Raw genomic sequence first — 14,813 nt, 5'->3', positions numbered from 1 at the left:
TCCTTTCCTGATGCTCTCGGGCTGGGAGCACACGCCCCGACTGCCTCTCCGAATGCTTGAGTCCTTAGGCCAGCTGAGAGCACCAGGCATCTGCAGGGAGTGGGGGTGGGGGCGGGGGGGCATGCCCAGGAGGGTGACCAGCCATCCTGGTTTGCCCAGGTTTGCTTTATCACCAGAAATCCTGTATCCCAGGAAACTCCTCAGTCTAAGGCAAACTAGGCCAGCTGGTCACCCTGGTGCCTGGTGAGAAGTTCCAGTGGTGACTCTGGCAATTAGCATACCTCCCCTTCCTGGCTTCAAAGGGTGCTGACGATTGATGCCAACTATTCTAAACTCAATTCTCCTGTCTTGCTTCTAGACTGCAACTGGAGTTTTTTAAGGGCAAAAAACTGTGTGATCAGAGGGGCTATGAGGCTCCGTGGCTAAGAGCACAGGCTCTGAGGCCAGGCGGCCTGGGCTGGAATCCCAGCCCCACGGTATTTTATTTGTGTGGCCTGGAGCAAGAAACTCAACTTCCCTTAGTGCCTCTGTTTCCTCATTGGAAAACGAGGATACGACCCACCCTACAGGGTTGTAAGCATCAAGCGGGTACTTCTGTGTAAAATACTTAGGACCCACCCTGCACACAGTGAGCCCCATAAAAGGCTGAGCTGTCACTACAGCCTGGATTTGTATTCTGGATGCTTCCTGGATGAGGAAAGTTCTGTTCTCTCATCATAAAGTGAGGAAACTATCCCCTGGCTTTGTGGAAGCCCTTTGGAAACTTTTTAAAAGAGAACACACAAGATGATGATGACTGTTACAGGACTTGGCCATTATTACCACCCTCTGAGCCTGGTGTAAAGCTGTGCACTGCAGGCACTCAACAAATCGCCTTTATAGCCTTTCTCATTTTGCCGACTTGCATAAGGGCCCGTGGTTATCCAGGATAAGGGCGGTGACAGGCAGCAGACAAGAAGCATCGGCCAAAGGGAAAAATGTGGAACTGACGGTGGAGAAGGGGAGCAAGGCTCCCTGGTCATCTGGGGCCCAGTTAATCTCTTTGGAATCAGAGCATGCCCAGGGCAGAGTGTCCACAGGGGGACAAAAAGCAATCACAGGGGGAAACGGGCAAAAATAGCTCTTGTAACCTAATTCTTTCCATTTATCTCTTGCAGCAGGGGGTCCCACAGGACTCAGGCACCTGTGTTGGGCAATTTTTAGAAGTGGGTAGGTTATATAAAAGATGCAAGGGAGTATAGTTCCAGAAGGCCCACCATCTGGAAGGCTTGCTTCTCTGCCTCTCAGTGAAGACCTGGGACCCCCAGAGACTGCACTCAGGAGGCTCCCATAGTTCACATTAACTGAAGAGCCCTCCGTACCTGCAGAAAGCCCAGTACTTCCCCAGCCACCTCGCTTTTAGTGTTAGGAAGGCACCGGGTCTGATTCCTTCTTGTTCCTGGCTTGGATCTTCCGAGGCTACTACTGAACTCTGGCAGAACCCTCTGCGCTTGGCGGAAAGCACTCCTCAGAGGGGTGGACTAACAAGGCTCAGAGTGCCGACTCTGTCCTCTGGTTTTGGGCTCCTGTTTTGTCTGGGGACCCTCAAATGAGACCAACTCTTGAGCAAGTGCATGTGTGTGCATATGGGGGCAGTGGGAGGATGCACCCAGGGCCAGAGGAAGAGTGGCTGTCCGAGAAAGGGCAAAGGGACGTGGGGAAAACAGAGCATTCACTTGAAAGTCATCCGTGCCATTCAGGGCATCAGGAAAAGCCAGGCTCAGGTACCCACTGCGAATTGTCCCTCTTCGACCCTGTTTTTCCAATTGCCAGCCACCTGGGTCCTGCTTGCCTAATTCTACACCATTACTTGGGAAGCGGCCCTTGCTGGGGTGCTTCTATCCTGAGGAAGGAAAGGAATGGGACGTGGCTCGCTGGCTCTGCCTGGAAGGGTAGGAAAGCTCTCTGTTCAACCATGGGCCATCCCTGCCTCTACAGGCAGCTCTCCTAGTTAGGAAACCTGTCTTTTTTATGTGGTTTCTACTCATGGGTCCTGATTCTACCTTCTTCCTCTTCTATGTGACAGTCCCTTGTATTACTCAGGCCAACTATTGTGGGCCTACAAGCCTTTCCTTTTTAAGGCCAAACATCTCCAGGCCCTTCCACTGTTCCTTGTGCTAAATGTCCCCCTTGGACAGCCACAGTCATCTGTGCCACAACATGACACTGGGCCTTAGGCCAGGAAGAGGAACCCAGTGGGAAGGAGGTACAGGGAAGTGTTCCGGCGTTGGGGTGTCTATCGAGAAGCATGCTGAGCACAGGAGAGAGTAGAAGAGGGAGGGGATGGAGGGGAGGGAAGGACCTTGCCATGACAATGGTTGCAAAGAGACCTTTCACTTTGGCTTGTATGGCAATCCCGAAGGAGAAATAGCACCATTGAAATCCACAAGGGCAGCTCTGGAGAAGGGCACTGAGAATTGGGCCTCAGAGCTTCTCTTGTCCTAGGAAAGACCTCTGGTGTCTGTGTACCTCCCTGCATCTGAAGTCCAGGAATCAAAGCAGCTCACCATGGAAAAGAGGTTTTGCCGCAGCGCATCTTAGTGCAGCCACACAACTTTCGGTTCCCTCTCCCGACCTCCACGAGCCAGAGCCTGGTCAGATCTACTCTCCATGAGCAGAAAAGAAAAATCTGAGCCACACACTTGGCTAGCGGGAACCAGGGATGGAAGCTGGGGACACCTGAGTATCCTGGGGACAAGGACACAGGGGAAGGCACACAAAAACTGCCCCATTCAATTTGTATTTGGATGTGACTGAACTGTCATGTCCATCAACAAGCTGGGTCATGATGAGGGAGTCTCATCAGGGAAGGAAAGGTCTGCAGCTGGCAGTGTCATCGGTCAGGTGTGGACTTCAGCTTGCACTGGCCACAGCGATAGGATGACAAGGGATTCTGGACTCCTTGGGACGGGGAGTCCCAGCCTAGTCTCCCAGGAAGAAGCTAAAGCTGAAGCATGGACTTCAGAGCCTTAGTCCTTCTGTTTGGGAAAAGGGTAGAATCCACCCCCTTGCTCAGAGAGGAGCACACGTTCCCTGAGGCCATGGAACTCACACCTTGACTCTCAGATGAACTGGCTTGGCCATGCATTGGTTTAGAGACTCAGAAATATACCAGAAAAATGGAGGAATACTCTCTCTCTCATCCCAGTGTTGCTCTGTGGTGGGCTCTGCCTGTTCTGAGGGTAGCAATGTTGTAGCAGTTCCCTTAGCAGAACTGAGCTGGGCCAGCAGAAGGCAAGGGCTGAGGGCTGAGGGCTGAGGGCTGGGGGCTGGGGGCTGGGGGCTGGGGGCTGGGTGCTCAGGTTCCTTGCAGCACCCGCTCTCACCCCGCTGTACTCAGCTCTCCAGCACAGTTCTCCCTGCCCCACGCTCAGGGCAAGGGGCACTGTGACAAAGCTTTGCAGCAGGTGACTGAGGGGTCGGCAGTAGTCTATAGTTAGCTGCTGAAAGCCCTCATCTCGGAGACCAGCTCCACATCGCACAGCAGGCCTGTGATGACTGTTACGTGCCCCCAACCCCAGCTTAGACCCAATGTCTGCTGCAAGTACAGAGGACGGTGCTAAGGATGGGCATCCAAAGAGAGCAGCCGAAGTGATTCTTTCGTGCCCCAGGAGGTTTCCCACTTTCAGAGTGTATGGAGCAGGAGGAGGGAAGGAGAGTCCTACGTGGGCTCAGGTATCAATTAACCAGAGCTGGTGCGTGTGGGCATGTACGTCTGGCGCTGCTGACGGCTGCAGCCCAAACCAGTGAAATGGCAGCCTTGATGTTGGCACAGCCAACACGTGTCCCTTCCAGGGCACGGACTGCTTAGGGGTGGCTGGAGGGAGGGGCTGCAGTGGGGTAAGTTGCTCCTGGCTTCTGAGTCTGGGCAAAGTGCATCACACAAAGTGAGGGGCACTCATTTTTCCAATTTCAGGCTTGGGAGTGAAAAAAAGAGAGAGTGAAAGAAACAGAAGAGAGAAAAGAGCCAGCCAGACAGAGCAGAGATACACAAAGAAAGCGACAGAGGATGCATTGCCCAGGTTGCATTACCTTAAGGATAATTTCTAATGTAAAGATACTAGTGAAGACATAGTCTGCATTGCCTAGGATCTGAAAAATAAGCATAATTGGATTAGTGGCTCTGAGAGTGAACCCGACACCAACAGGAAGGAGCATGTGTGTTAGCGACAGACAGCGGCAGAGACCTGGTGCTGGCACAAGGGGGACAGGAGGAGCAGAGGGGGATGGGGGCTTTACCTTCAGAGCAATTTCAATGGTGAAAATGGTGGTAAAAACAATATCAAAATAAAACAGAATCTGCAAAACAAAAAGGAACAGGGTGAGGATGGGATGAGGAAGGGAGAAAAGCAGGATGGGAAGAGAGGTCAGTGGATGTTCACCAGAAAAGGGGCCACACTTCAAAATGAGATGCATAGCACTTGAGCCTTTGCACATGGACACAGATGGAAATGGCGGGGCGAGCAGCACGCACACAGCGATCCTGAGGTGGGGCTAGCCTCAGGCAGCACAGCGGCTTCCCTTGAAGCCCCCAGATAAGTGAGGTGAGCTTCCAGGGCTGGCCTCAGCTGGTACTGGATCTGAGCAGCATCTGGTTGGATGCTTTTCCCATTAATCCAATTTACTTACAAACCCAAATCGGACCACTGAGATGCTTGTCAAAAGGACAGAGAATGGGGTTTGTCTTTTTGCAGGGAGATTAAAAATGCTTCACTCTTGTTGGTGGGACTGAGCTGGCGAGCTTCCTGTATTGGTAGAAATCTACTCCTGGGTTATGTCCTCTGGGGGCAAGGGAGGTGCATCCTTCAGGTGAGGTCTGCACAGGCTGAGGACCGGCTGCAGGATTGCATACTTATTCTATTTCAGGTGATGGATCAGGGTTGGGGCCAACACCTGCTAACCTCACCAAGACAGCCCGGGACCAAGCAGGCCCCAGGAGTGCAGAGTAGTTTGGCATGGGTATGGCTTTAGATCAGTGGGCTGTCCTCATGCCCACTTGGTTGGACTTGACAAAGTTTTGAGGTTTTGAAATATAGCAATTCTTAAACTGGCCTTTAACGTTGTTCAACAGAGCCGTGGGTGGGTCCTCACATTTGGTCTACTCTACTGAAGGTACCAAGACTCTCTTTTAGGTAAGGTCAGCCTCATCATTGGCACCTATTTGCCAATGCTCCCCTTCTGGTCAGAGTATGCTGGGAGCAAGGGAGGGCATGTAGTCAGTGGCCATATTTTACCAAGTTTGCAGGGAACTAGAGCTTCCTGGGGAACATCCACAGGCAATGGAAGTCCTACCCTTTGCCAATGATCAAGCCAGCCTGAGCATTTGGGTACATGCTCTCTTACTTGTTTGTGGTCCTAGGGTGGTTTTCTATCAAAGCCCTACTCTCTTAATGAAATGTTAGTTGTGGATCTGATTATGACATCTAGAATTGGGCTCCGGATTGAACAATGATGTCAGCAACAGAAGCTGTGGACCCGGCACAGCCCCAGAGGGAAGGAGTGCAGAGGACACAGGCAATGCATACATGGTTCCTGAAGGAGGTGTGCTGGACCGGGTCCTCAGCAGCCAGGGAAATGCTGCTGAGCAGAATGAAGAAGAGGATCAGGTTGGTGAAGATCGTGTCGTTGACAATGCGGTGGCATTGGAGGCGAAACCTATATGGGAGGGGGACAGAAGGAGAGACAAGTCAAGGCAGACAAGGGGAAGCAGCAGTCGGCTCTTGGGAGCCCGTCCCCTCAGCTCTTCCCAGCAGCTGGCAACAGGTGCTTGCTGGCTTCAACTGACCTCTTCATTTTGAAGTCTTACTGCCGCTTGGTAATGACAACCCCTCACCCCCATGGTGCAGATATCATCTTTGATATTTTAGAAGGTTACATCTGAGACCTTTGAGAATCTCTGAATTCCCAAATCCTGCTCTGACATTCATAACTGGCTTTTGTTTGGGGACTTATTTTCCCTATCATTGAAAAGAAATCACTTTATGAGATCTGCTCTATGCTTATGCACAGGGAACAATAGGACTGCCCAGAGCTGGGTATGCTGAGGAGCTGGCCAAGCCGGCTTTCTGTAGGTGATCTGCTCCTGTGTAAGAGCTTTACATGTGCAATTCACTTCTATGCCCCAGCACAGTTACCCAACTGAGCTTCTAGGCACTCAGTGATAGTACCAAAAATGCTAGGTTCCTAAATGTGAAAGTGTCTTGTACACCATCTCATCTTGACAACAATATAGGAAGGAGGGGATGAGTGTCATCATCTTCATTTCACAGGTAAGAACACTGAAACCCAAGTAGGAGAAGCTTGCCCAGAAACATAGCCTTAGTGTTGGGGAGTCAGGGCTTCAACCCAGGCCTTCAGACTTCTGCTCCTGGCATTATGGTTGACTAAATGCTCTGAGAAGCCCTCCTGCTGCAGAAGCACCAAACCCTCGAAGGGCCAAGCTCTCTGAGACAATTCTGGTTTACGAGAGTTAGGAGATGGCTGTAAGAATCATCTGCTTCAAACCAACAACCCCTCCCGCCAACCTCCATTGAGCTGAGGCTATGTATGGAGAGAGAGCCAGCCAGGAAGGCAGAATTGCTTGGGATGGAAGCCAATAACAGCAGTGCTGTCAAGAAATTGCAGGTTAAGCCAGTCTTGACATGGGGCAGGAAAGCGTGGGAATTTTAGGCCGAGCCAACACCTCCAAGGGGCATCTGGAAGAAAGCCTCCCCAGACCTACTTTAGTCCTCAGGACTCTCACAAATGAAGAAGAAGTGTTGGGGTCACAATCAAAGATCATCAGATGCACCAAAGGACAAGCCACTAAGATGGGAAATCTGAAGAAACACCGGATAAGTGATTTAGATTCCAAAGACTGGGGGTATTGGAAATACTAGATATAGACTATAAAACAACTATATTTGAAATATTTAATGAAATAAAGCACTAAATCACAAAGATGAGGAATCGATAGAAACTACTAGATTTAGAGAGATGAATCTGGAAAATCAAGCAACAAATGGAACCAACTAAAACAAAAACATATAATGGTCAAGATAAAAAATTGGTTTAGACAGCAATATAGATTAAGTTGAAAATAGACTTAAGAAACTGGAAGATACAGCTGAAGAAATCTCCCAGAATACAGAAAGACAAGGAGATGAAAGATATGTAAGGCCCTCTAAGAAATAGGGAGAACAGAATGAAAAAGTCTAACAGATGCCCAATTGGAGTGTCAAAAGGAAGAAATATAGAATTAAAAAGAAGTAACATTTAAACATTATGGCTGTACATTTTCATTAACTAAATAAAAATCTAAATCCATAGGCTTAGGAAGCAGAATGTATTCTAAGCAAGATAAATGGAAAGAAATCCACACCTTGACACATGGTAGTAAATCTGTACAACCACAAAGGCAATAGAATACGTTAAAAGCAGCTACAAATAAAGGTTAGGTTACTCACAAAGAACTCATAGTTGGAATGACACCTGACTTTACAGTGGAATAACACCTTTCTTGTGCTGCAGGACAAAAACTGTCTAAAATAGTGTTCACAGCAAAACTATCTTTCAAGAGCAAGAAGTGAAAACAGTTATAGGTAAGTAGAAGCCAAGTGAATTTGCTATTATGGGACTAAAGGAGCTTCTAAAGGATGTACTTTAGGAGAAAAGAAAATGTTAGCTAAAGGATGGATGGAAATGAATAAAAAAATGGTGAACAAATAAAATGGTAAGGTGTACATATATCCAAACACACACTATCTATATGATAATAAGACTCACTAACTTGTTGGGTTACAAATAAAAGTTGGACTAAGATACTAATGACAATTCCATTTAAGTAAGGAGCAGATGAGTGAGTTAAAATAGTCTAAGGTCGGCCGGGCACGGTGGCTCAAGCCTGTAATCCCAGCACTTTGGGAGGCCGAGACGGGCGGATCACGAGGTCAGGAGATCGAGACCATCCTGGCTAACACGGTGAAACCCCGTCTCTACTAAAAAAATACAAAAAACTAGCCGGGCGACGTGGCGGGCGCCTGTAGTCCCAGCTACTTGGGAGGCTGAGGCAGGAGAATAGCATGAACCCGGGAGGCGGAGCTTGCAGTGAGCTGAGATCCGGCCACTGCACTCCAGCCTGGGTGGCAGAGCGAGACTCCGTCTCAAAAAAAAACAAAAAACAAAAAACAAAAAACAGTCCAAGGTCAATCTATTATACAGGAGGAGATTCTTGATATTGTTTAACATCACATTTTGTTAAGTTAAATAGAATTAGGAAATTATCAAGGGTAATCACCCAAAAATTAGCCGGGCACTGTGGCGGGCGCCTGTAGTCCCAGCTACACGGGAGGCTGAGGGAGAAGAATGGCGTGAACCCGGGAGGCGGAGCTTGCAGTGAGCCAAGATTGCGCCACTGCACTCCAGGCTGGGCAGCAGAGCGAGACTCAGTCTCAAAAAAAAAAAAACAAAAACCAAAAAGTGCAGAGAAAAATAAACACAAGCCTTCTGATTCAAAATCCAGGACTGTTTCCTAAATCAGTGTCTGTTTATACAATTTGCAGGGAGCTGGGAGAGTCTCAGGCTCCATCCAGAGGTTCAGGTAAAACACAGGAAACGGCCAGGCTGGTACTGGAGAGAGCAGGAGCCCACCTTCCCCACCATCGCTGCACACCTGTTGTTAGAGCTGAAGATGAAAAACGCGCTGGCTTCTGGCATGGGCACTGCCTTTTCCTTAAGGTGAAGCTCAGAGAGTGGGCGTGGGCGAGGGCCGACAGGCATCTCTGGCTCCTCCTCATCCTCTTCTCCTGTAAGAAGAACAGCACCATTCTAAATAACTCCAGCACTCCCACTTATTTTACCACTTTCAGAGACCTTCCTACTGGCAGACATGATTATGGCTCTGAAAATGTAGGGTACCAAGCAAGACAGACATTCTGCTGTCGCCCTGTGAGTGCTGCTGCAGCTCATCTCTGTTGGAGAAGACGTAGCTGGCAGTGCACAATAAGGGGGACTGTAAGCAGGGTGACCAACTTGTCCTGGTTTTAAAACTAAAATTCCCACATCCCAGGAAACCCCCTAGTTCTGGGCAAACTGGGGTGGTTGGTCATCCTCGTTGTAAGGTATGAGAAAAGGTGACCAAGTGGGACAGGGCACTGCCAGGTGTTACTCATCTATCTAGGCTGCAGGTTGGGGAAAGGGTATGGCTTAGTTGGCTTGTGGAATCCCTTGCAAAGAACCCCACCCTTGGAAGTTCCAGGAATTAAAAACCAACACTTTCCCAATTTCTGAAACAAAACAAAACGACGACGACAACAAAATCATGTGCTGTCGAGATAACAGGGCAATGCTACAGACCACAACAGGCCCTTCATGCAAAGGTTTAGACACTGACACCAACTAAAGTAGTGCCTTTGTTCTCCCTGCCAGTGGCCACATTTACTGTGGAAGAAAGTCAGGCAGCTTATTTCTGCGCTTGCAAGCACAATGCTCACGGAGGGACACACTGCATATCCTGTGCTGGTCAAATGTGTTGAAGATGCTCAGAAGGGGAAAGTAACAACATGGGGGGAGTGAAGAGCAGACTCTCCAGCCAGTCGCCTGGATCAGAATCCTGGCTCTGTTTTTCTAGCTGTGGGCATTTTACTGAGTCTCTCTGTGCCTCAGTTTCTCCATCTAAGGTGGAATAATAACAACAGTACATCTATACCTCAGAATGGTGCCAGGCACATAGCAGCCGCCATGGGATAGACTCGAAGCCTGTAAATTAAAGCTCAACATCTTTCTCAGTCAGATCCTTACCACCTATTATTCCCTAACAAACTGTCCACTCACATGAAACTATTTTCTGAACACTTCACTACAGTGTGTTGAACAGTTTCCCTGCAAACTCATGCATACCTAGAACTTCGTAATGTGACCTTATTTGGAAATATGGCCTTTGCAGATGTAATTGGTTATGATGAAGTTATTCTGGGCTAGGATGGGCCCTAAATCTAACGACTGTTCTCCTCATAAAGACAGGCACAGAGACACAAAAACACACTTAGGGAAGAAGGCCGTGTGAAGACAGAGGCAGAGACTGGGGGGATGCATCTACAAGCCAAGGACTGCCGGCAACCACAAGAAGTTAGGAGAAGTAAGTGAGGATTATTCCCAAGAGCCTTTCAGAAGGTGCTTGACCCTGCAGACCCCTTGATTTTGGACTTCCAGCCTCTAGAACCATAAAAGGATGCATTCTGCTGCTTAAGCTGCCCAGCGTGTGGTCACTGGTTATGGTAGCCCTAGTGAGTTGACAAGTTCACTGTGTGCTCCGTCCTTCCTCATGCTCTCTCTCTCTCTGTTTGAGCTGCTCTTCATCTGCCTCTCTGCAGAGCACACAAGGACCCCCAATCCAGACAGCATCCTCCATCCAGCTTTCCTCAGTACTTGTGCTCCAGGGAATGACCTTTCCACGAATCGCAGCAGAACCTCTGCCTCCAGTGCCTTGATGACTGATTTTAAATGTCTGTCCCTTCTCTCTGTGTGCTGAAAACCCTGGAAAGAAAAGCTATGCCTGGCACTAGAAGCCCTTTTTTCTTGATGATGATTGAACTTCCACACCCTTCAGAAGGAAGGGGACTCTGTATAAGACGAAGGTGAAGGGGATACTAGTCTGGCTGGAGAAAGATAGTTATGGGACGCTTGTCTGATGGACACAGCCGGGCCTCTGCATGTTCTCCCTCTTGTGGTTCAAACAAAGCCAGGTACTGCAAAGAAAAAATGCCTGGCACAGAAAGCAATTCTTTATCAAGCAAAAAGCATTCAAGCATTTAGGGACCCAAGGCTTTTTTGGAGGACTAGTACCATATAGGCATCAATCAGATTCTTTCCCTAGGGTAATTAGAGCTGACCAGCAAGACAATTGATATTTTTTCAGCAGAAGGGAGGTCCAAGATGAAAAACTGTCTAGAGGCCAAGAGTGGGAGTTCTTGTGACATCCTACCCTTGGTATGTAACAGAAAAGTCTTCTAATTAAAGTCGAATAAGTAAAACCAGAATTGGCCTAAATCATGATATTTCAAGTGAAATTTAACTGAGAAGGATCTTAAATTCCTGCCTAGGTGTTTGCATTCTTTTCAGTTTTGCTTGAAATGACCCAACACTTTCTTCTTCATGGTAATTTGATAACAGGTAATTCTGTGCTTATTTTAATCATTTGTGTTTACAGAAACCCATATTTACTATAGCTTGGTGCCATTCGAAGTTCCTAACGGAAAATGGTGCAGGCTCTTCCATCTGTACGCGCTCCCTCCCTGTTTATGAAGCTCCATGCTGAGCTCCGTTCCTGGGGAGAAGAAAGTTAGCTGGTCCATTCAGTCACAGAGCAGCTGAACGTCAGGCACAGTGCTTAAGGGGAAACGATTTCTGAAGGACAAACTGATTTGTAAAGGAACACAACTTCAACAGCATGTGATGCTTAGCAGGTATTATGGATACGGAGGGAGGCTGACAGATCAGGAGAAGTCACGCAAAGCTCATTTTGGTGTTGGCAACTGAACCAGCTAGTCGTCTACTCCCAAATGCCAGTGGAATACATTAGGGATCTTTCTTCTCTCATTTTTGTTCTTAGAGGTTTGGAAAAAGCACGGGAAGTGAGGCGCTGCCACACTCTGGAGTTGCTGCTGCATTTTGGACGGCAGGTCAGAGGATTCCAAAGTAAAACCAGGGTAGCACTCGAAGCCCCGCCCTTGGTCCTTGGCAGCCCTTGCCCCTCTCCATTTGATGCTCATTTTCACTTCTGTGATTTCGCTCTTGGCCACATAAAGACATTTGTAAGATCTGGTGCCTACAGAGTATTGAGCCCAAGGCTGAGAACACAAAGCCATGGTTCTTGTCCTCAAGGAGCTTAGTTTCTAGCAGGGCACAAGAGTCCCTGCTACCAGCTGAAGGGAGTGCCTGGTTGGTAAGGGCCAGACACCCAGAGCAGTGCCTTGGGGCACAAGGAGCACAGGTGGTGGATATAGTTTCTGCATTGGGGATCTTCTCTTCACTGGCTCAATTAGAAAACCTCAGAGTCACCCTACGTTCCTCTTTGTCTCTCTCCAACATCTAAGCTATGAGTGAATCCAGCTGGTTCTACCTGCAAAATGTACCCCAAGTCTGACCACTTCTCTGCATCTCCAGCACCATCCCCTGCCCAAGCTGCCATCTTCTCTGCCTGGATACTGCACAAGCATCCTCCCTGCCCCAGTTCTGCTCTCGACCGCCACTGCTCTTTATCCACGCGGCACCCAGAGGGAATCTCTGAAAGGGTGTGTCAGACATCAGGTCAGGGCCTCCTCTGCTCAGACGTTCTGGCGGCCCTCCAGGGCACTGGATCAGACCCGGTCTCCCATGTGGCCCTGCACCTCCTGCCCTGCCCTCCTGCCCTGCCCCAGCCTCCTGCCTCAGGGCACTATCCCTTGGTTCTCTCTGCTTCAGGCACACTGGCCCTCTTTGGAGTCCCCACAGCCAGTGCATCCCCCGTAAGAGATTCTGCACTCAGGCTCTCCACCTGGAGAGCTCTTCATTCTGATTCCGTGTCTAGTTCCTTTGAATCATTCAGGCTCCAGTCAAACACTGTGTCCTCAGAGAAGCCTTTGCTGACCACACAGTCAAAGCAGCCTGACCCCTGAGTATCCCCTAACACAATCCCTGATTTCACTATCTTCACATCATGTGATGTCACCTTTTTGATTGGTTTGCCTGCTGCCTGTCTCCCCACTGATATGTCAGCTCCAGGAGGGTGGGGGTCTTCCCTGTTTGCCCACCACAGGGACCCCCATGTCCCTGGGACCTAGCACAGTGCCTGGCACACAAGTAAGTGCTTCATGGGTAGTTCATGAATATCTGCAAGGTTCCTCCCAACTCCTAGCATCTCTGATGATTGTACGATGTTGAAAAAACTCCTTCAGCCTCTCCAACTCCCTGATTCAAAGCTCAGTCAAGACCACCCTTCTGCATGAAGCCCCCAGACTCCACAACCTCATGGCTCTCCTTGACCTTGAACCCCTTACAACAATGAAAGGCTCCCCCAGCATAGGCGCTGCTGACTACTCAGTGTCTGGTGGCACTCCTTTTTAAAATGTGTACCTGTTAACTTTAAGTCCTTAATGGCTCTTGCAAACATCTACACGCTCACTCAAATAAATTAATAAATTAAACAAAGGTAGAATTAGCTTCCACTCATCTGGGCATAATGATTTTCTTTCCAGTGAGTTGGGGTTTTTCTCTATAATTAGGGTATACCGATCTGGGAGGCTGAAACCGGCTGGCGAGCTTTTCAGATGAAACAGAGAGGGAAGGATTCTAGGGCTATGGCTGGCCTCGATGGCCCCTTGTTGAATTAGAAACAGGCCCCTCCTCTGAGTATTCATGGTCATGTGAGGGCAACTGAAGCTGCAGCCAGCAGAGTGCACTCCGGAGTCCAGCTCCCACTTGGCCACTGATACATCGCTTTGGGTGCAATCTGGACAGCCCAGGACGGAGGGAGAGGGCAGGGGGCAAACCTAGGAGACAGGGCAAGAGAGAGATGGGGAGGCAGCAGAAGAGCATGGCAGTGTGCTCCCTGGCACTGGCCCTTTCTTCCTAGTGGCCCGGCTGAAGGCAGAGCAGGAGGAACGCTCACCAGTGCTGCCTGCTAAGGGGTACCTGTACGAACCAGGTATGGCAGGGGCCAGCGGCCTGGAAGGGGCAGCGGTTGGGAGCACAATGGTAGATCAGGCTCTTCGCCATTCATGGTTCGGGAGAAGAGAAGCAGGAGGGAACCAGAGATTGACCAGAACAGAGACAACAGGACACGTGATCTTCGGAGGAGTCTCTGGGAACTTCTGCTGCACCTGGCACTAAAGGATCCAGGAGCTGACTAGGCAGGCAGGGAAGGGAGGAAATGGGAAGGCGGACAGGCTGACTTAGCCTTTAGGGGCAGGGCGATGTGTGGGGCCACCAGCTTTAAGAGCATACTGCCCTTTGGACCTCCTGGATGAGGACCTGGAGACCGGGGATAGTGTACAAATGGACATGCTTGTGGCTGGTTTCAAAGGCCGGAGTGGTGGCTGGTATGTGTGGCGGGGCAGTCAGGGTATGGACCAGAGGTTTCAACACAAAAGTAAAGAGACACATGTAACCAACAGAAATGACGGGGAGCGGGACACACGCTCAAAAATCTCAAGAATCCTGAGGCCTCAGTGGAGGGGAGGAAGAGCTTTTCAACTGGAAAGCATAAGCATCCCCCGGTCCTCAGAGCCACTGGGTAGCTACGTTAGAGGCATTTCTAGGACGGTCAATGTGGTGACAAAATCCTTATTAGCCTTTTTTTCTTTTTTTAAACATTCTTCTCTTTGATTTCATTAGAGCAACAGAGAAAAGCCAAGAGTATAGTATTTAGAATAAGAGAATTTGAGATTTTTGTTGAAGATGCAAGAGGTGTATCTGCCGTACAGGCCTGGCTGCAGCTGGGTGCCTGTGTGAAAAGACCCTCATACCAGATCTGCCTCGTGGTGTGTGTAGGGAGGCCCATCCTGCAGGCTGGCCCCATGGGAGGGCTCTTCTCAGGGCCCTAAGGAATTTGTTTTATTACTGTCTTTCATTTTAAACCTTAAAGATTTACGCAAGAGTAGAGTCTTGCATACTAAACCTCACATATATAACCAGCTTCAACAACTTTGGACATTTTGCTGATCTTGTTCCATTTATCTTCTCTGTCCCACTTTTTTGTTGTTGGAATATTTTAAAAGCAAAGCAACTCGTAAACATTTTAGACTCTGGCTATAAACACG

General features: G+C 49.1%; 1 protein-coding gene across 29 annotated transcripts in view; it reads right to left on the bottom strand.

Annotated features, from left to right (window-relative positions):
- Positions 1–14,813, bottom strand: part of CACNA1C (calcium voltage-gated channel subunit alpha1 C) — a 650,562-nt gene that overhangs the window by 98,260 nt on the left and 537,489 nt on the right. For 17 of the 29 annotated variants that reach the window (XM_073020354.1, XM_073020371.1, XM_073020378.1 and 14 more), the window contains exons 19-21: positions 8,690–8,822; positions 5,565–5,694; positions 4,279–4,338 (exon numbers count right to left, since the gene is read on the bottom strand). In XM_073020354.1, the coding sequence (XP_072876455.1) occupies positions 4,279–4,338; positions 5,565–5,694; positions 8,690–8,822 (323 nt within the window). Of the gene's footprint in view, positions 1–4,071; positions 4,132–4,278; positions 4,339–5,564; positions 5,695–8,689; positions 8,823–14,813 lie in introns of all 29 variants that reach the window. The other 12 variants (XM_073020353.1, XM_073020380.1, XM_073020373.1 and 9 more) reach the window with 2 other exon arrangements.

This window comes from Chlorocebus sabaeus, chromosome 11, assembly GCF_047675955.1.
Source record: "Chlorocebus sabaeus isolate Y175 chromosome 11, mChlSab1.0.hap1, whole genome shotgun sequence".
Taxonomy (NCBI): Eukaryota; Metazoa; Chordata; class Mammalia; order Primates; family Cercopithecidae; genus Chlorocebus; species Chlorocebus sabaeus.
The sequence above is the reverse complement of the archived record's forward strand: the minus strand, read 5'-3'. Positions and strand labels throughout refer to the sequence as shown.